Here is a 22,756-nt window from a genome sequence, read left to right on the forward strand (position 1 = left end):
GTGAGAGGAGACATCATCCACTAGAGAATAAGCCAATTAAGGAGAAGCTTCACTACCAAGAGAGTGCCTTGGATAAAAAGCATAGAGAGGAAGCTTCAATGGAGGAAGAGAATAAGAGAGAGAGAAGAGGGTGTGGAAATTGAAGGAGAATAGAGAGAGAAGTTGAACTTTGAAGTGTGTCTCACAAGTTTCTCATTCTTCAAAGTTATGACAAGTGTTACACATGTTTCTATTTATAGCCTAGCACATGGGAAACTTCCTTAAGAAGCAAGAAAGGTAGCTTTCTTGGGAAGCTAGAGGAAGAAAGCTTCTTGAGAAGCTAGAAGGGGGTTACTCACATCCCTCCAATAGCTAAGCTCGCCCCCATGCCAAAATACATGAAAATAAAATGAGAAGCTTCCTTGAGAAGCAAGGAAGGTAGTTTCCTTGGGAAGCAAGGAAGAAAGCTTCCTAGAGAAGCTAGAGGGGGGCTACTTACACCCCTTCAATAGCTAAGCTCACCCCCACGTCAAAATACATGAAAATACAAAAATGTCCCTATTACAAAGGCTATTCAAAATGCCTTGAAATACAAGGCTAAAACCTTATACTACTAGGGTACCCTTAACTTGTAGGGTAGGGTGTTCTTAATTTGTAGGGTACCCTACAAACCTAAAATGGCCAAAATACAAGGCCCAAAAAGAAGGAAAACCTATTCTAATATTTACACAGAAAAGTGGACCCAACCTTGGCCCATGGGATCAGAAATCTACCTTGAGATTCATGAGAACCCTAGGGCCTTAACCTGTATCTCTAACTCAATCTTCTTAGAGTATTCTATCCAATACCCTTGGGGGTAGGATTGCACCCCGAGTGGAGTAGCTCAATACAACATTGCCCCGAGCAAGATTGTAAGAGGAGAAATTGGGTGCGACACAAATTGAGTTTTTGGGTGTTGAAGGGGTGAAAATGGACTATGGAAGCGCACAATGTGGGTACGATAGTCAGAGATGGGGAAGGTGTACCTGGTGGCGTGGACTCTACATGCCTTTTCCATAAAAAGATCATTTTTGTTACCACGAAACAGAGAAAATGATGGAGGTCATTTAGTGTCTTAGTGGAAATTCAATGTTGAATTGTTCATAAATTGGTGCTTGAAATTTAAGGTTGAACTATTGAGAATTGAAGGTAAAATGAAAAGCAAAAGGAAGCCGAGACAGTGAATGCAGAAGTTTAAAAAATAGAATTTTTGTTTTCTAAAATATCAAAGCTAAACTTTGTTTTGGTCCCTTCCCATTTTTGGGCCTAGTGTCTGGGCACCTCTAGACCACCTTTAGGGTCATCCCTGCTAGTGACCTTCTAATCACTTCACTTATGTTAAAAAAAAATCCATTATAGTTTTGTTATATATATATATATATATATATATAAAGGATTTGCTAACTTACGCAACTTGGTTTTTTAGTATGTGTACGTTGGCAATTTATAACTAGAGATTATCTTAAAATAAACCGATAGTGTAGCTTGCTAACGCACTTATACTAAAAAGTATATGTATGTATGTTAGTTAACCCTACAAGCATTTTTTCGTTAGCAAACTATATATGTGTGTGTGGTTTTGCTTACATTCACACTCTTATTTTTTAGTATGAGTGTGCTAACACACTATAACTAGAGAATATCTTAAAATACACAATAGTGTAACTTGCTAACACACTATAACTAGAGAATATCTTATTTTTCGTCGGCATATGCTTGTTGGGTTTGCTAATGCACACACTCTTATTTTGTAATATAAGTGTGTTAACAAGTGTTAACTAGATAATATCTTAAAATAATCCAATGATGTAACTTGCTGACACACTTATACTAAAAATCAAGGTCTGACACACACAGTGGCCAATCTAGGACCCAGGGTCAATGGGGCAATGTATTTTTTAAAAATCTAACAAAAATATCATATATATGAAGATTACAACAAATATTAAAATCATAAATTTCAAGTAAGAGTTGTCACTGCTTAATCAAGACGTGTCCATGCAAGAAGAAAGCAAATTGTAACAACAAGGCATGAATCAAGCTAAAGCTTAGTTGCACAATGTAAAATAGGATCAAAGGATCATAAAAGGAACTGAGAGAGCCGTAGAGGGAAGAAACATGTGTGAAGAAAATAGAGGGAGTGAGAGATGAGACGGTAGAATAAAACGTATGAGATAAACAACATTGACTTTATTGGAGAAAAGATAAAATTAGACTTTCAAATCAATATGTAATAAAATAATAATAAACATGTAAAAAATGAGAAAAATAAATAATTGTAGAAGCAAAGCTTCATGGTGAATCAAGAGTGATTCAAATATGTTTTGATGATAACAAAGATGATAACAAAAGATGATGACAAAGGTGATGACAAAAAGCTCAAAGGTCAATCAAAGAATGAGTTCAAGATATTCAAGATAGAATCAAGAACACTTTAAGATTCAAGAGGAAAGTTGATTTCAAGAATCAAGAATCAAGAATCAAGATTCAAGATATCAAGATCTCAAGATTCAAGAATCAAGAGAAGGCTTAATCAAGATAAGTATGAAAAGATTTTCTCAAAATTGAGTAGCACATGGTTTTTCTCAAAACATGTTTACCAAAGAGTTTTTACTCTCTGGTAATCAATTACCAGATTGTTGTAATCGATTACCAGTAGCAAAATGGATTTGAAAAAGTTTTCAAACTAAATTTACAACGTTCCAATTAATTTCAAAAAGCTGTAATCGATTACAATGTTTTGGTAATCGATTACCAGTGCCTTTGAACGTTGAAATTCAAATTCAAATGTGAAGAGTCGCATCCTTTCACATAAAAGCCTTGTGTAATCGATTACACTGATTTGGTAATCGATTACCAGTAATTGTTTCTGAATAAATCAAAAGATGTAACTCTTCAAAAGGTTTTTGACTTTTTCAAATTGGTTTTAAGTTTTTCTAAAAGTTATAACTCTTCTAAATGGTCCTCTTGGCCAAACATGAAGAGTCTATAAAAGCAAGGCTTTGATTTGCTTTTCAATATACATTTTTCCAATTCATTACAATCCTTTACAAGCCTTGAATCTCTTTGAACTTCTTCTTCTTTGTGCCAAAAGCTTTCCATAGTTTTCTGGTTTTTCTAAACCTTGAAAACTTGTGTTATTCATCCTCTTTTCATCTCTTCTCCCTTTGCCAAAAAGAATTCGCCAAGGACTAACCGCTTGAATTCTTTTTGTGTCTCTCTTCTCCCTTTTCCAAAAGAACAAAGGACTAACCGCCTAAATTATTTTGTGTCTCCCTTCTCCCTTGTCAAAGAATTCAAAATGACAGTCTGAGAATTCTTTTGATTCTTCCCTTTCCCTTATACAAAAGTATTCAAAGGACTAACCGCCTGAGAATTCTTTTGTATCCCCATTCACAAAGTATCAAAGGTTTAACCGCCTGAGATCTTTGTCTTAACACATTGGAGGATACATCCTTTGTGGTGCAGGTAGAGGGTACATCTACTTGGGTTGTGGACTGAGAACAAGAGATGGTACATCTCTTGTGGATCAGTTCTAGTGGAGGGTACATCCACTAGGTCAAAGAAAACAAGGGAGGGTACATCCCTTGTGGATCTTTGCTTGTTAAAGGATTTTTACAAGGTTGAAAGAAATCTCAAGGACCGCAGGTTGCTTGGGGACTGGATGTAGGCACGGGTTGTTGCCGAACCAGTATAAAGACTCTTGTGTGTTTGTCTCCTTCTTCCCTACTCTTTTAATTTCCGCTGTGCATTTAATTTCCGCTTTTACTTTATGTTAAGTTTTTCTTCTACTCCTTATTCTCTTAACAACTTAGTAAAAGCCTTAGAAGAGTAATTTTTTAATAAGTAAAGGTTTAGGAATAATTAATTCAACCCCCTCTTCTTAATTATTCTGAGGCCACTCGATCCAACAATAATGAGTTCAAACACGTAAAAATAAGAGGTATTAAAATAAGGGGGTATATTTATTTATTTTCACATGAAAATAAATGAGGGGTGCAAACAAGAAAATACAGGAGTGCATTTATTTATCTTCACATGAAAATAAGTTAGGAGGGTGCAAAAATATAAAATTTTAACATAAATATAGGTAAAATGAGGGGGTACATTTGTCCACCCTCAAATATATAGAGATCCTCCCCTATATATATATATATATATATATATATATATATATATGAAAAATGAGAAAATAAAAACTCGTTCTTAAATATTATTATATTTTCTTTTTGACCTAAGTTTATATTTTTTTTCTCTTCTTCCATTAATAAGGTATTATATTATTATTTTTATCCTTTTTTTAACGCAAGATAAGTTTTTTTTTTTTTTCATTTTTACCTTTTTTAAATTAACTAATAGTATAAGCTTGAAGTTTATTTTATTTACTTTATCATTTTTTAGATATTTTCATATGACACAATTTCTTTTAACCATTATACTATTTGCAATATTTATTTTATTGTTCTATTTTATACTTCAAGATATTGATATTGTTACTTGATAGCTTTATTTTATTTTGTAATATTTTAATATTAAATTATTTATTTAACCATTTCATTATTCACATAATTTTTCTATTATTTTTAATATTGTACTTCAAGATATTAGTGTGATATCTATTTAAAGTATATTATTTTTATTTTATTTTAAATTCAATTAAAAACATTTTAGGATATAATATAAGATGATTAGAAAAAAAAGTTTGTCAAAAATATAATAATTGAAATTAAAAATATAATTAAAATAATTTATGTAAAATTAAAAAAGTACAGATGTTCAAATTAATTAAAAAATAAAATTATAAATATTCAAAAAATATTTTTATCAATAAAATAAAATTGAAACTTATATAAAAATATCAGATAAATACTAAATAAAACAACTTAACAGCTTTTAACTATCAATTATAATCTTTCATTTATACATTAATTTTTCAACTTTTAGTCAGTCTTTCCAAATATTTGGTACAATTAGTTGAAAGGCTACCTAAAACCCGAAAAACTATATGAATACTGAAAATAGCCTTAATCCTTTATTTTTTTTATTACATTCAGTCTGATCCTTTATTTTAAGAAAATAAATTAGTCTTTTATGTTTCTACAATAAATCAAAATTATCCTTCTGAAGCAATTATTATCTTTCGATTTTAGGATACAATTTTAAACTCTTTTTTTACTAATTCAATAGGTGAAAGTTGTTACATTAGTCATATTAGATTTACTTATATAAAACCTATGAAATCTAACTATTGTTCCAACCATATAGATAGTCCATAAGCATGGTGAAAATCACATTAAAAAATGAGTTTCACATGCAACGTGAAAAGAATTTAACGTTAGATTTTTAAATTTTTTTGATCGTTGGATTTGCTTTTCATCCTATTTTTTTATCATGTTATGACCTTTTATTAAAATGTTAGTTGAATTTTATTATTTTTCATGTATGTGAATATAATATTATAAGTTTTACATGTCAAATAAGTAAAAAAAAAAAAAAAAGTCAAAATCGTGTCCCAAAATTAAAAAAATAACTATTATTTTAAAATTATCATTTTGACTTTAAAAATATAAAGAACTAATTGAACCTTTTAAAGATTAAAGACCATGATTATAGAAAATATAAACCACCAAAAATACATTTTAGCCTATTTTTAATAGAAATATCCATGTAAAAATGAAATTACACAACAAGAAAGAGAAAAGGAGAACAAATAAAATTTACAATGGATACAAAAATAAAGAGAAATATATTATTAAAAATATCATAAAAAATTATTGTGCATAACTTTCCAATCACAAATGAAACGTTGAATTAATCACAAGTTAATTAACCCCCTGGCCCAATCAGCCTCCATACTCCAATCACTAACCCCATTATATACACAAAGTCATTATTCCTTTTAGGCAAATTCCAAAGAAAAACTCATTTCCCACTTCCATCTTCAAAAGCAACCACATAATTTTCGCATTCTATATGTCGCTAGCTTCTTCCTTTCTAAAAGTTCACCAATACTATCTCACTAAGGCATGGAAAACCCTTGCCTTTCCAACCATCAAACTCACCAACCTCCTTTCCCTCTTCCTCAAAACTAGCCTTGCCCTATGCACTTGCTTTATCATCTCCCTCTTCTTTTACCTCTCTCTCTCTCTCTACCATCATAATTACAACTACTCACCATTTCAACACCCTTACCATTTCATAATCTCACACGATCCATCCACCTTTGAAAACAACAATGAACCAACCAATATTTCCCACATTGTGTTTGGCATGGGTGGTTCTGCCAAGTCTTGGCAGGACCATCGACACTACACCGAAGTCTGGTGGCAGCCGAATGTCACTAGAGGCTTTATGTGGTTGGAACAGGAACCTCTAGTTCTAGCCAAAGAGACGTGGCCGGAGACTTTACCGCCATATAAAGTCTCTGGTGTCACATCATCATTCATGTACACGAATAAGGTAGGGTTGCAATTTGCAATCCACTTGGCACGAATTCTAAAGGAGACTTTCCAGTTAGGGCTAGAAAACGTGAGGTGGTTTGTGATGGGAGACAATGACACTGTATTTTTCACGGAGAACCTAGTCACTGTGCTTGCGAAATACGATCATAATGAAATGTACTATATTGAAGACAACTCAGAGAGCGTGGAACAAAACGTGGCACAAACCTATGGCATGGCTTTTGGTGGTGGTGGGTTTGCCATAAGCTACCCTTTGGCAGAAGTGCTAGTGAAGATTTTGGATGGATGCATTAATCGCTATGCTGTGTTGTTTGGCTCTGATCAAAAGGTTCACGCATGCATGAGTGAGATTGGTGTTCAACTCACCAAAGAGCCTGGTTTTCATCAGGTATGTGATCATTTGTGTCAAATTTTATCAAAATTGAATAACAACAAGAAGATAATCAAATAATCTATATTTTAGTATATCTTAAAATGCTTATATTATGTTGATTTTATATATATGAATGAGGTAGCAAATGATTTTGAATTAATATGAAATTTTGCGTATGATCTATTTGAAAAGAATCTTTTAATCCAAAGAATCTTTTAATCCAACAGTAAATTTTATGAAAATATTATTTAGTTAAAAATTATAAAGTGATATAATAATTGTTAAAGTTATACTATGTAATTTGATCTCACATGTATATTGCAAAATCTGTTTGGAATAAATAATACTATTTACATAGATAATGTAAATAATTTTCATACTAATATAAATTATAAACTATCCAATATAATGATTTTAACTTTATGTTAATTACTTTCAAAGTGATACCAATAATAATGGATATTTATTATTAATAAAATGGATATTATTATTCAATTTTCTATTTAGTTGTGCAACGAATGTTTTGATTCAAGCAAATTAATGACTTCAAATATGATCGATGTTCAAGCTGCTACTCTACGCATGTTGATTTGGTAAGGCGTTAGTTTTGAAACCAATTTAAAGTTCAAATATTATTCGCGGATTAAAAGCTATGTTTCTTTTATTATACTTATTAAAAAAATTATTTTTTTAAAAATCATAACAATTTAATTTTCATGCACGGTCAAAAGTAAATATTTTTTTCACAGTCAATTAATTTAAAATCATGTTAGATAAGACTTTTAAAATAACTATTTTAACAGTAAACAGATTTATCATGTAAGATAATTTTTCATCGAATGAGAATGTGAAAATCACTAATACTCTGAGTATAATTAAATTAAATTCTTACATTTATTATATAAATTACCATTAGATTTTAAAAAAAATTGCTAATACTATTTTAGAAATTAAAATAATGTTTCTTGAAAAACCTTGAAAATGTTGTATAAAAATTATGTTGTTAAGTTTAAACAAATGGTCCATAAATTAATTAATATAAGATTTTAATTTTTATACATTATTAATATAAAAAAGTTTTATAATGACAACTAACTAAAAGTTATGGTTGGTATAACTTTTAAAATGATTATTATAAAAAAAAACTTAACAAATTTATCATAAAAAATAATTTGTGATTAGATAAAAATAGCAAAATTCTTTACACCATTAATACATACACTATTTAATCCTAACGTAGTAATTTCTTAGAATCTAATTTGATATTTTTAAAATTCCTTAAATCAAAATGACGATATAATTTGACGAAAAATTGCACATTGATTACATGCATTGAGGATTTGTTTTTATACATATTCCCTTTTTGGGGGTACATCTGAGGTCTTCTTTGTTATATAGCTTTTTAATTAAAAAGAATATATTTTTTGAAAGAAAATAAACCATGAATTTGTTTCAGTTTTCCAAAATAATCAAAATTTAAGAAAATATTATTAAAATCTAAAGCTATTTTAAATAATTTCTGGTAAAATCAGCTAATTTATTTCGAAATATTAATTTTTATAATCATGAAAACATAAATTAGCTTTTATATTAAATTATTTTACATTAAAGTTCTTCTTTTTTAAATGTAACAAACTTTTCGTAATTTTTATTTTGAAATATTGGTGGAAAAATCATGAAATCTGATTAATTAATTTTCTCTACCTCCCTTAATGTTTAGACTGACGGGCTTCTCGCGGCGAACCCAATAGCGCCACTTGTGTCACTACACCACCTCCATGCTTCAGAGCCATTGTTTCGAGACACAGGTCGGGTCGAGTCCTTAAAAAGGTTTGTATCCGCATATAAAATGGATCCAGGTCGAATCCTCCAGAAGAGCATATGCTATGACCCGAATCGGAATTGGACATTCTCAGTGTCTTGGGGCTACAATGTGGAGTTGTACCGTTCTTTAGAGACGTCCATTGAGTTGCAAACAACGTTTAAGACTTTTCAAACATGGCGTGGGTATGAGGACCCGTTCACATTCAATACCCGACCCGTTATCCCCGACCAGTGTAAGAGGCCCGTGGTGTTCTTCTTGGATCAGATCGAAGATGGGGGACTCGGGGAATGGACTGAATCCTCGTATAAGATATATGACAATGTTTTGCTCGAGAAGTCTAATTGTTCTCTGGAAGTTCAATATGTCAATGTCACTGCCTCATACTTTAGGCCTGAGCTGTGGAAAAAGGTAAAGAGATAGATATACTTGTTTAACTTTTGTTTTATGTTTTTTATTGACAAATGTTAGTTATTAATTTGAAAATTTTGTTGGCCGGAAGATTTGAATTCATTTTTCTCTTTCTTTTTTTCTTTATCACATCAAGTCAACCTAACTTTTATTCTTATGTGTGTTTGAATTGCTTGTAGTTGTAAGGTGTAAAAATGATTCCACATGAATTTGATTATGACATTAAGTAAAACTTTTGCAATGATATCACATGTTAATTTTTTTAGAGTTCAATTCATATTTTATATTGTTCCTATATAATTTGATGTTTTTGGGGAGTTAAATTATGAGAAAATGAGGTATATTAAGTGATAAAATCAATAAAATTATATAATAATATTATACATATAATGTCATATTATTTTATGATTTTATACGTATCAAGGATATTTTCATCCGTAGACCACCAAATAAGTCATATAAGTAAACTTAATTTTACATTTTAACTCAAAATTATAAGATTGATATTTATGAATCTTCTCCTTACTTATATGATATTTAATTTTTTTGCTTTTATACTTAATATATAATTTTACCTTACATTTGTGTTCCAACATTATATATATACTATATAATGCCATACATGCAATATATGTTTTCATCAAGTGACACATTTATAGTATAGTTCTTCTATGGTTGACATATCATTAGAAAATGAGATTATCCTCCAAACATGAGTAGTCTGCTAATCTGCTTCCTCAACTTTCCTCCTTGAGTCTTTAATTTCCTTATATATTTATATAGTGGAAAGATAGTGGAAAGGACATGATGATAATTTAGGAGGAAAAAATGAATTCATACTATCAAAGTAGGTTTATATGTATTTTAGTTTTTAGTTTTTAATTTGAGGAAAAAAAAAACAGTGTAAGTTTAAATAGAAATTGTGTATTTGAATTAATATTTTATTTAATCTTCTAATAAACATTATACCAATTGTCACATTTTGTTTAATTGAAGCAGTAAAATGTATGTACATGAATTTGGGTTGAAGAAAATAAATTAAAGTCTTTATTTAAAAGAATTAAAGCAATAGTTTCCTGATTTATACATATTATTTTTATTGGTGGTTATTGGAAAATCAAATAAAAACCTTTAAAATATCTTTAAGGTAACATATAGATAGTTTTATATATTAAACACTCTATTAACATCATTTTTTTATCTTTCTATTTTTATCACATTATATCATCAGTGTCATATATTTAATTATTTATTTTGTCTTACTTTTTCTCTTCAAATTAATTGAACTTAGTCTCCACCAAACTTTTTCCGAAGTTAAAAGATTGTACCGAGCTATTTATAAATTTGATAACATGTTTGAATTTGCAATGTGTATTTTCATGTCTAGATTAACGCCCCATATGATACGTAATTGTCACATTTTTCTAAAATGGACGTGGTTTTTAAGCTTTTAGACGTGTTTCCAAACACGCTATAAACTAGATTTGTTTCTTTTTTTCTTGTTCTTAAAATGAATATGACTAATGAGTTTGTAAACATGGTTTAAAATTAAGCAGGCACCACGTAGACAATGCTGCGACATAATCAAAGGCACAGATGAAGGGAGCAATGTGGTCGAAATCGTGATCAGAGGCTGTCATCAATTTGAGAGTGTCACTCCTCCTTAAGAAGTTCGTTTTGGGAACAGGTGGAGTCTACGTTGACTCAAAAACGAAAAACACGCACCGTGTTTACACTGCTATACTGTTACATGATCTACAATTTCAAAGTTCATGTGCATGGTAAATGAGGAGTATGCTTTTATACAAATGCTAATACTTCAGTTCAGAAGAAAATAATAGAAAAGCTAACACAAACCAAGATATTGTAGTTTAGAACTAAATAATAATACTTAGACAAATATTTTTCATGGACATTTAGCCTTTTTTTTTGGTAGAAATGATAAGTATTCTCTGTTTCACTATTAAGGTAAAGTTTTTTCTTCAAATATTTAAGCAGTTACATATTTAAAATTTAAACTCAATATCATTAATTAAGTTAAAACAACCTTATTATGTCATTTGATCTGCATATTAGGAGGTCTTTATTTATCATTATGCAAGAAGAACTATTAAAATATGATTTATAAGAATTGGTTTGTTTAAACTTATTTATTAAAAGAGTTTTTTTTAACAAATAATTAAATAAGTAATTTTATGTTTTTCAGTGTTTCTTCTAAAAATATAGAAAATTGCTTTTCTTTAGAAGCCAATTTTGATCTATTTGTTTCTTTAAAAAGTTCTTTTTTTAAAAAAAATCGCTTATTTCTGTTTTTTTTTTAAAAATTTAAACAAACTAGCCATAAGTCTTGTGACATATATGCAACACTATGTTGTATAATGTCTTGATTAAGTGGTTTTAATTAAATTACAATAATAATTTAATTTAATTTAAATGCTTGTAATTAATTAATTATAAGGTGATGAATTAATCATGAAGTGATAGTTTGTGACGTTTGTATATATGAAGTGAGCTTTCCAAAACTTCATAATTGATAAAAGTTATCACATATTTCAAATTTTATGTATCTAACTCAGATGAAAACGTACTAATTATCTTTGCTCTCCAAAGGCAATACAAGTCCATAACATATTAACTACAAGGTTTAAAATATAAATCAAAATAAGAAAAATAACTATAATATCTAGCCCCAATGTCATCAACTATATCAAAGCTTACAACTCATAAAAACTTAACATAAATTCTACAAAATGAGGCTCATGTCTGTCCTCTCGCATCGTCCTTATGATTAAGCTAAACCTCGCCTGCAAACAATAGTTTGGTCTAAACACAAACAGAAGCAAAGGAAAAAAGGAGTGAATTACATCTCACTACATATGCTTGTGTAGGGTATGAAAGCAAAGGCGGTAGAAACACATATTTACATACATAACATTTATTCAAACAACATTTACACAAATCACATGATCTGACACTAACACTCTCAATCAAAATGAGACTTTGGACAACATACCATGGTTATCTGTGAGCAAGTCGGTTAGAGCAGGGGTAAAATGGGCAGAAAATGGAATGGTTGAAGATGGACACGTGGCAGTTGATCCATTGCATCAAGAAAGGAGGAAAAGTTCAAGGCCCAAAATAACCAACACTTGACTGAGTGGTTATGAATGGTCCAGCAAGTAGTATTTAAGTTCTGTTAAGGAAGGGGGAAAAGGGGAAGGGTGATGTGGTTTTCTCTCTCTCTTTCTATGGGAATCATTCTGTATGAGCATCAGCTCCATTTCATTTCCTTGTTATTTCTTTACTGCTACTTATAATTTTGCTATAGGAATTTTGGTCATATTCCACAGTAATACAAATACCAAAAGAAATTCATAGTTATTCATTTCAGTTCTTCTCATTTACATTCTTTACAATTGGTGCTTTCATTGAGTTTCTCCATGGCCGAAAATACTCGTCTAAAGGAACTCTTGCCAGAAATCAAAAGGTTGTTGGACACTATGGAAACCCGAGACAAGGAATATGCTCTTCGATTTGAAACGCTGGAATCTGCCGTTGATGGCATCCTCGAGAAAAATCTCGGCTCTGAATCGAGTTTTGCCGCTACCTCCGCTAATCAACCCTTTCAGGTAAGAAGTGTTAAACTCGATTTTCCGTGGTTTGATGGCTCCGATGTCCTTCAATGGATCTTTAAAGCTGAACAATTCTTCAATTATTACAATACACCTGATGAACACTGTTTAACTATTGCTGCAATTCATTTAGACAAAGAAGTTGTTCCCTAGTATCAAATGTTTTCACGCACCAATCCCTTTCATTCATGGGTTGCTTTTACACGAGCTCTTGAACTGGAATTTGGACCCTCTCCCTATGAATGTCCCAGAGCACATCTATTTAAATTGACACAGGCCACTACTGTACATGATTATTATGTGCAATTTACAGCTCTTGCTAATCGGGTTCAAGGCATTATGCCAGAAGCATTACTCGTCTGCTTTATTGGTGGTCTTAAGTCTGATATTCGTCGCGATGTTATTGCCCAAGCCCCAACCACCTTAATTCGAACAGTGTCCCTTGCCAAGCTTTATGAAGAGAAGTATGTTGTTAAACCAAGATCTTATCCTTCTCAACCTTGGCCTAAAACACATAACCATCCCAATAGCCTACCTATTAGCCAATCCATCAAATCCACAAGCCTACCACCACTCCCTCCCTCACCCAACCAGTCCTACCCTACAAATAACCTGAAACCTACAAATGTTAAAAAAATGACTCCAGCAGAAATGCACATCCGCAGAGAAAAAGGGTTGTGTTACACTTGTGATGAACGGTTCACACCGAACCATCGGTGTCTCAACAAACAATACCTTCTCCTGCATATGGACGATGATGACTTGAATGAATTGCGACCAGACCCCCGTGATAGTAGTGCACCTACTGATATTGAAAATTCATTGGATCACCATCTGTCTTATAATGCACTTAAAGGATCTTGTGGGCTTGGCACTATGAAATTCCAAGGCTCAATCAATGGAATGCATGTGCAGATTTTATTGGACAGCAGTAGCTTTGATAATTTTCAACAGCCAAGGCTGGCACATTGTTTAAAGTTACCAGTTGAACCTATTCCTAACTTGCAAGTTTTGGTTGGCAATGGTAACTCCTTTGTGGTCGAAGGTTTGGTGGAGGAATTGGAGGTAAAGATTCAAGGACATTCCTTCAAATTACCTGTCTATTTGTTGCCTGTTACTGGGGAAGATTTGGTTTTGGGAGCAGCTTGGTTGGCTATTGTGGGCCCCCATATTTCTGATTACAGCAAACTGACCTTGAAGTTTTATTTGAACAATCATTTCATCACCCTATATGGTGAGCAACCCAAACTGCCAACTCATGCACAATTCACTCATTTAAGGCGAATGCACAATACTCATGCTATAGCTGAGTTATTTACTCTACACATTCAGCAGCCAGATTCACCTCAGGACCGGTGGTTAGATCTTCCCACTGACATGGAACCTGAAATGGCCCTTCTGTTGTACACTTACAAAGAGGTTTTCTCCATACCTTCCGGCTTACCCCCTCCAAGAGCTCAAAATCACTCCATTCCATTGATTCAAGGGTCTGGTTCTGTTAAGGTTAAACCTTACAGGTATCCTCATAGCCAGAAATTACAAATTGAATCCATGATACACGACATGTTGCACGAAGGAATTATTGTCCCTAGCACTAGTCCTTTTTCTTCTCCTATAGTTTTGGTGAAGAAGAAGGATGGCACTTGGAGATTCTGTACAGATTATCGGGCTTTGAATGCCATTACAGTGAAAGATAGTTTTCCCATTCCTACTGTTGATGAGCTCATTGATGAGTTGCATGGAGCTCAATATTTTTCTAAATTGGACCTCCGGTCAGGGTACCATCAGATACTAGTGAAGGAAGAAGATAGGCATAAAACAGCCTTTAGAACCCATCAAGGCCTCTATGAATGGCTAGTAATGCCATTTGGCCTCTCTAATGCCCCTGCCACCTTTCAAAGTCTCATGAATGAGGTATTCCAAGGTCTTTTAAGAAAATATGTCTTGGTTTTCTTTGATGACATCTTGGTATACAGTCCTTCTTGGGATTTACATCTGCATCACTTGGAGGTAGTATTAAAATTACTGCTCCAACATAGGCTGTTTGCATGGTTATCAAAATGTTCCTTTGGGTTGCAACAGATAGACTATTTAGACCACACTATTTCTGGTCAAGGTGTGGCAATGGATAAAGACAAAGTAAAGGCAGTGTTGGATTGGCCTGTGCTTGCTAATTTGAAATAGCTGAGAGGACTCCTAGGCCTCACTGGGTACTATAGAAGATTCATTAAAGGCTATGCAACTATAGCTTCCCCTTTAACCAATTTATTGAAGAAGGACAATTTTTTGTGGAATAAAACCGCTACAACAGCATTTACAAACCTTAAATCTGCTATTACTCAAGCTCCTGTTCTCGGTCTTCCTGATTTTTCTCAAACTTTTATCCTTGAAACAAATGCTTCAGGTTTGGGAATTGGGGCAATGTTAAGCCAAAACCACCATCCAATTGCATTTTTCTCAAAAAAATTGACCCCTATTATGCAAAGACAGTCTGCTTATGCAAGAGAATTTTATGCTATTACTGAGGCCATTGCCAAGTTTAGACACTATTTACTTGGCCATAAGTTCATCATTAGAACTGATCAACAAAGCTTGAGGGGTTTAACTGATCAGGCTATTCAAACTCCCGAACAGCAAAAATGGTTGCATAAGCTATTAGGATATGATTTCTCTATTGAATATAAGCCTGGGAAAGAAAATATAGTTGTTGACTATCTATCAAGGTCCTTCTTTATGGCTTGGTCTCAACCACAATTATCTATTCTCTCTAATCTTAGAGAGGCTATACTAGTCGATCCTAAGTTGAAAGCCATTGTTGACTTATGCATCACAAATCATCCTCCTAATCCCAATTATTCTGTTCATGATCACCTTCTTTTTTGGAAAGGTAGACTAGTTCTCCCTGCTGATCATGAGATAGTTCAGAAAATCTTGCATGAATTTCATAGTTCAATGCTGGGTGGTCATGCTGGGTTTGCTAGAACCTTGGCCAGAATCTCTGCTCAATTCTTTTGGCACGGTATGAATAGGGATATTAAAGCATATGTGCAAAATTGTCTTACTTGTCAACAAGCTAAGACAGAAGCAACCCTTCCTGCAGGTTTACTACAGCCATTACCTATTCCAGATCAAATTTGGGAGGATCTTGTAATGGACTTTATAACAGGACTTCCTTCATCGGGTGGCTATACAGTCATACTTGTGGTGATTGACAGATTATCTAAGTATGCTCATTTTTCTCCCTTAAAGGAAGATTATTCCAGCAAGGTGGTAGCCGAGACCTTCATGAAATTTGTTGTGAAATTGCATGGTTTCCCTAAGACTATTGTTTCAGACAGAGACAAAATCTTCACAAGTCAGTTTTGGCAGCATCTTTTTAGATTGAGTGGCACTTCTCTCAACATGTCTACTGCATACCATCCTCAATTTGATGGGCAGTCTGAAGCTTTGAACAAATGTCTTGAAATGTACTTACGATGCCTTGGGCCGAATATTGGTATAATACAGCTTATCATTCTAGTCTTGGCATGACACCATTCAAAGCTGTTTATGGTAGGGATCCTCCCACACTAGTGAAATATGTTCCTACTGGTAATGATCCAATATCTATTCATGATCAGCTCTTGCAGAGAAATTATGTCCTTGCTCGATTAAAGCAGAATCTCCAAAAGGCTCAGCAGTATATGAAAAAGTATGTAGATCAGAAACGTAGGTTGGAAGAATGGAAGGTTGGAGACATGGTACTGGTGAAGCTCCAGCCTTATAAACAACATTCCATTGCCTTGAGGAAGAATCAAAAACTAATTCTAAGATATTTTGGCCCGTTCCAAATTATTGAGAGAGTTGGTCCAGTTGCATATAAGTTGTTACTGCCATCTACTGCTAAGATTCACCCAGTCTTTCATGCTTCTCAGTTGAAACTTTGCAGAGGTGATCACATTCATCCATATGTTCCTTTACCTATTACCACTAACGACTTTTCTCCGGTTATCAAACCCACTGCTATTTTAAAATCTAGAGTGGTTATCAAGGGTTCTCAACATGTTCAACAGGATTTAATCCAGTGGGAGGGCATGGATGAGTCCCAATCAACTTGGGAACATCACAGTGCATTGCAAAAAGCTTACCCTGACTTCAACCTTGAGGACAAGGTTGTTCTTAATGGGGGAGGAATTGTGAGCAAGTCGGTTAGAGCAGGGGTAAAATGGGCAGAAAATGGAATGACTGAAGATGGACACGTGGCAGTTGATCCATTGCATCAGGAAAGGAGGAAAAGTTCAAGGCCCCCAAAATAACCAACACTAGGCTGAGTGGTTATGATTGGTCCAGCAAGTAGTATTTAAGTTCTGTTATGGAAGGGGGAAAAGGGGAAGGGTGATGTGGTTTTCTCTCTCTCTTTCTATGAAAATCATTCTGTATGAGCATCAGTTCTATTTCATTTCCTTGTTATTTCTTTACTGCTACTTATAATTCTACTATAGGAATTTCCGTCATATTCCACAATAATACAAATACCAAAAGAAATTCATAGTTATTCATTTCAGTTCTTCTCATTTACACTCTTTACATTATCTACCTTTACAAAATTATATTTTATCTTAGTTTTATCTCTAGTTAATGTGAGATTTAGATTTTTTCCAATAGGCTGCCTCCAACACAATAAAAGAAAAAATTGAAACCAAGATGCCAAAGAGAGAAGAGCGTTGTTTATAGCCATGGCTGTTGATTCAATAAATTTAATTATTGATTCAATATTCCACCATGGAGAATGGTTTTCCTGGACAAACAAAATAATCTCATGAGGTATGTTTTATTCCTTAAGATTGGATTCATCGAGGATTAGCCCTTATTCTTCATTCAATAATTTTTTGAATATCTCATCTAACATTATATTCTTTGGAATTATGTATAGATATTCAAATTTCAGTTTTGTTCTCTACTTCAATCTCGATCTAATTTCCTGCTTTCTTATTTAAAATAGCAATGTTCTTGCTGCTTGTTAAGTTCCCTGCTTTCTTATTTGGAGAGAATGGTTATGAGTTCTGACCTTTGAGTGTGAGAGGGGGTTATCATGGGGTATGTTTTATTCCTTAAGATTGGATATTCCACCATGGAGAATGGTTTTCCTGGACAAACAAAATAATCTCATGAGGTATGTTTTATTCCTTAAGATTGGATTCATCGAGGATTAGCCCTTATTCTTCATTCAATAATTTTTTGAATATCTCATCTAACATTATATTCTTTGGAATTATGTATAGATATTCAAATTTCAGTTTTGTTCTCTACTTCAATCTCGATCTAATTTCCTGCTTTCTTATTTAAAATAGCAATGTTCTTGCTGCTTGTTAAGTTCCCTGCTTTCTTATTTGGAGAGAATGGTTATGAGTTCTGACCTTTGAGTGTGAGAGGGGGTTATCATGGGGATTGGAGATAGAAGAGTGAGGAAGAGAAGAATATGCAACAGAAGAGATGCTGTTTATGTTTTTATTTTTTATTTAACTAAAACATTATTATGTGAGGTGGTAACATAGAGAAATGTGATTGGTTGTTTGTGCAAAGCATTTTTATACTGACAGTTATTTCACATTAACAAAGTTTAGGCATGTAGCTGTATTATGTGATACCTACCTTCAGAAAATTCTTGCACCTTCCATTGGTTTGATGCACCTATTCTTTTCTGAAATGTAAAATTATATTTTGGAAAGACATTTTTAGAATGTAAAAAAATTTATATTCTAAATTAGGTAGTCCGAAAGCTTAAAAGAGGTACACGAAACAACTGCCCTACCTTCAGCAGCTTAACCCAACATTTTATTTTCCATTGATTTATTTTTTCTTAACCCAAATAGGATAAGGACCAGAAACGAAAATCAATTGGACCGAAAGCTTGATCGCGGCCCGTCAATCTATCTCAAACACTTAAGAATAAAAACAAGCAGAACAACATCAGGACTAACATCAACAACAATATACAATAAGAATATAATGGAAATTTCTAATCGTGCAATTAATCGTAATAGTATCAGAATCTGAATCTCAAACATTTACAAAAAAAAAAAAAAACAGGGGAAAAACCATGAACAATATAAGACCAAAAATAATGAACCACTAGGATCAGTCCAGTGATGGGAGATTTGGGATATTATACATGAAATTATAACTTTACACGTCAGTACGATTATCACACACACAAAAAAAAAAAGATGAACAATAACAAAATAAAAGTAATTAATAAAACTTGCACGTATAATTAATTATGGAGTGAGCCTGTTTGACATTCTAATATACTTATTCTCATTCTTCACATTTTTAATTTTAGTATACTTTCTAAACGCATCCATATTTAAATTTATTTTAGTAATAGTTGTAATCAATTAAGTTAACTTCCTTTATATACTTTATATAAAATTATAAAAATAAAAAAATATAATAAAATGAACACAAATATTTTTTATTTGTATAAATAAAAATATCTATAATTATAAATTTTTATAATAAATAAATGTCATATTAATTTTGACTTTTATTTGTATTAATAAAAATGAAATAAAAAATGTCTAAAAGTTAAATATAAATTAGCAACCTACTCTAAAGATAAGTTAATAAGTTAAGGATGAAGAGCCTGCTAAAAACATTTGGTTGTAACCAAGGTTTGGTTAGTTGAAATTCATTTGAAAGAAAGGTTTGGACGTAGTCTTAGACTCAAGACTAATATAAAATTGTTGTGTCTCTTTCTTTTTTTCCTTATCCCTTTTATACGTTTTTTTAGTAGACTCTTTTGCTTTTGAGTTTATATATTCATTTATAGAAAAGTTTCAAAGTTCACAAACACACCATTAAACCCCACATTTTTTGTGTTATGCTGCTTATTTCAATTTTTAATATTTCACACAATATAAAAAAGAAGTAAACTTAATTTTTTTTGTTTTTAATTTTAAGAAAATAAAAAAAATTAAGAGTTTGAATAGACATATTGATTTAACTTTGTTTATATATATATATAAAGAACATTAATTTCACTCTATGGGATGATGCACGTGACACCTCATTCATTCTCTCCAAATAATTAAATTAATGCAAATATTTTATTTTATTATATTTCCTATTAAATCAATTATAGAAACTTAAATCAATTATAGTATAAAAGAATTGTATAAATAAGAATATCCAAATTTTTATTTATTATATTTTTAAAATTTTATATAAAAGGTTTATGAACTGTGTAAATTAATATGATATATTTTTTTGTTGATCAAAGTAAAAATGTGAACAAAATCCGATTAATGGTATATTATAAAATATAGTAATTTTCATTAAATGTAAATTTTATGTGAATACAACTAATAAAGAATCATTTTTGGTATTTTTTTAATTTGCATATGTAAAATTTAAATCAATTATCATAGGTATATTTTACTATTATGAAACATATACGTGCACAATTTTAATTGATTATCCAATAAAACAATTTAAATCAACATTAATTTATTTTACATATTTATTGAATATTATATATTATAATTTAAAAAGTTTTAAATTCATTATAAGTGTGTATATAAAATATATTTAAATATTTATTGAGATATCTACTAATATACATTTATTAAATTTAAACTAAATAAGATATATTAAGAATTCAAATAATATAAAAGATTACTTCTATAAATTATAAAATGCGAATTTAATGCCCCAGCAAGGCACGGAAAATTAAGCTAATTAGTTATAATTGAGACTCAGTATCTTAAGAGTTCTCACTCAACAACCTAGTTTTAAGAGGCAACATAGTTTAAATATTAAATATTCTGGAATACGCGTTACTAAATTTTAGTTTCTATTTCTAAGTTGACAAAATATGTCAATATATTTTTTTTTCTTTTGGGAAAAGAATGAACACGTATACATATATATTTATTGCACTTGATTAAAATGGGTACATATAATTAAATGCTCATGAATAAAAAGTATTGTCAAAATGCGTAAAAAGATATTTCAAAAGTTGTTGTGATTTTTCTGTCATCCTTACACAACACTATAATAAAATACATAGTATAAAGAAATAACTTGCACAAAAATTAAATGATGAATATGAGGTTTAAACATAAGTGTACTGAAATCATTACAACTGTAACAAGAAATAAATATTCATCGCCCCCGTCAAAATATCACACAGTATCACCAAAAGGTTTTATATAACAAAATATTATGGCATTGGGTATAAAAGTCTTCCCACCCGAAATATTCATCAAAAAGGGAAAATCATCCTACACTCAAAGCAGTCACTACCCAAGACCCACAACTACCTAGGGCAAAGTCATATCCTTGGAAAGGTCACTCTTGTCTCCCAAGGAATCGCATTCCTCATCAAATGAAAGCATCTCTCCCTTAAGTATCTCTTCACCAATAACCTCCCGGTAGAAGGCAATCTCAGAGGCGTAAAATCCTTATCGTCACTGAAATCTCCCACATTCTCGTGAACTTCAACGGTCGTGTCCTTGCGAAAGGTAGATCTAGTAGGCCTCCTGTTGACATCATGCCCGAAGAACTGCTGCAAGAATCACAGTGGGTTGTTCGACCACACAAGTCCAAAGTAAGCGTAGTAGGAAATGCTATAGATAGTATCACACTGAGAGGTATGCTCGAATGAGTAGTGATATGAAGCATTTGTCTTTATGGTGATCAGTGGCACATGGGGCTCATCTAGCAGTAAAACATGGCATTGGATGTATCCAAAATGTGCGTGGAGGCGTGTCTCTTCCTCCATTGTGTAGTTGTAGCGGTAGCTACTGATCTATGTAAGAATTCTTTGCTAATGTTCCATGACCTCCCCCTAAATTGGTGGTTGCAAGGGTGAGTCCTCCACTCCTCAAATGCCACAAACAACATGCAATAGTAAAACCAAATTAAGACATACAATCTATGTAACCATTGCGTGTGGTTATCTAAACAAACAACACTTTGGCATCCTAAGCGCATAATTATCACACTTAATTCACCATTGGGCCCAATATTTGCCACCAATCCTCCCAAGTCTTGATGGTCTTACAAAATCATGTGGATGATAATCGGGAGCAATCGCTACATATGGATACATCGTAGATTGACCCATCATTTGCCAACTCAAAAAGCATAGTCTTAGAGCCCGTCAGGAATAGCAAATTACAGCTTGTGAGTTACCCGCGCTAAATGAGTGCACCAAATGTCGGGTCGTCACCACTCGCTAATTCCCCTAGGTTCTTCAAACCTCTCCACCCACTACACTCAGTGTATCTTTGTCCATCATCCACTTCTGATGCAATCCTCCCTAGGAAGGGACCAATCACTAGAACCATGAGCAAGAGGCTCCAAGAAGATTGGGCTAGAGCTGCTGAAGAAGGCCCTAGGGTTCTCATGAACCTTAGGGTAGATTTCTGAGCCCATGGGCCAAGGTTGGGTCCAATTATCTTTGTACATATTAGACTAGGATGTCATTATATTTGGTCCTTGTATATAGGGCTCCATATTGTAGGTAGGGTACCCTAGAAATATAGGATTTTTCAGCCCTTGTATTTTTGGGCACCTAGACTAGTTTTTGTATTAGGGGTAGTTTTGTAATTTCACATGCACTAAGTGGATATTTGATGTGTGTGGTTGGAAATAAATTTAATTGAATTGGTAGAAGCCCAATCCAATTAAATTTTAGAGGGGGAGGTGAGCATTTGCTTACTACACCCCATTGCCACATCATATAGTCACACTTTGTGCATGTCCTTCATGCTTTTCATGCCTCATGACACCTAAGCACACTTAGTGGAGAATCTTGTAATTGATCTTGGATTAGTGGGCTGAACCATAACTAAAATTCACTAATCATAATTAGTGAAATTTTGGCTCCAAAGTTTGGCTCCACAAATTCAATTTCAAATTCAAGTGAAATTTGAATTTCCCTCCAATTTTGTGTGACACTTAGGCTATAAATAGAGGTCATGTGTGTGTATTTTTTTCAACTTTGATCATTTGAATATTAACTTCAGATTTCAGAGCTCCTTTTGAGCACAAA

The 22,756-nt window shown here is 32.4% G+C and overlaps 1 protein-coding gene and 1 long non-coding RNA gene across 2 annotated transcripts; both read left to right on the forward strand.

Annotated features, from left to right (window-relative positions):
- The first annotated feature begins 5,722 nt into the window (after positions 1-5,722).
- Positions 5,723-11,052, forward strand: LOC100803539 (uncharacterized). The gene is made up of 3 exons (XM_026129530.2): positions 5,723-6,867; positions 8,573-9,085; positions 10,642-11,052. Exons 1-3 carry the CDS (start codon positions 5,992-5,994, stop codon positions 10,750-10,752), a joined length of 1,500 nt encoding a protein of 499 aa, XP_025985315.2. The 5' UTR covers positions 5,723-5,991; the 3' UTR covers positions 10,753-11,052.
- Positions 11,053-17,134: 6,082 nt separating this feature from the next.
- On the forward strand, positions 17,135-18,278 carry LOC121173294 (uncharacterized). The gene is made up of 2 exons (XR_005887802.1): positions 17,135-17,520; positions 17,699-18,278. It is a non-coding gene; the product is annotated as an uncharacterized lncRNA (long non-coding RNA).
- The last annotated feature ends 4,478 nt before the right edge of the window (positions 18,279-22,756 follow it).

The sequence above is a fragment of the Glycine max genome, chromosome 1 (assembly GCF_000004515.6).
Source record: "Glycine max cultivar Williams 82 chromosome 1, Glycine_max_v4.0, whole genome shotgun sequence".
In the NCBI taxonomy this organism is placed as follows: Eukaryota; Viridiplantae; Streptophyta; class Magnoliopsida; order Fabales; family Fabaceae; genus Glycine; species Glycine max.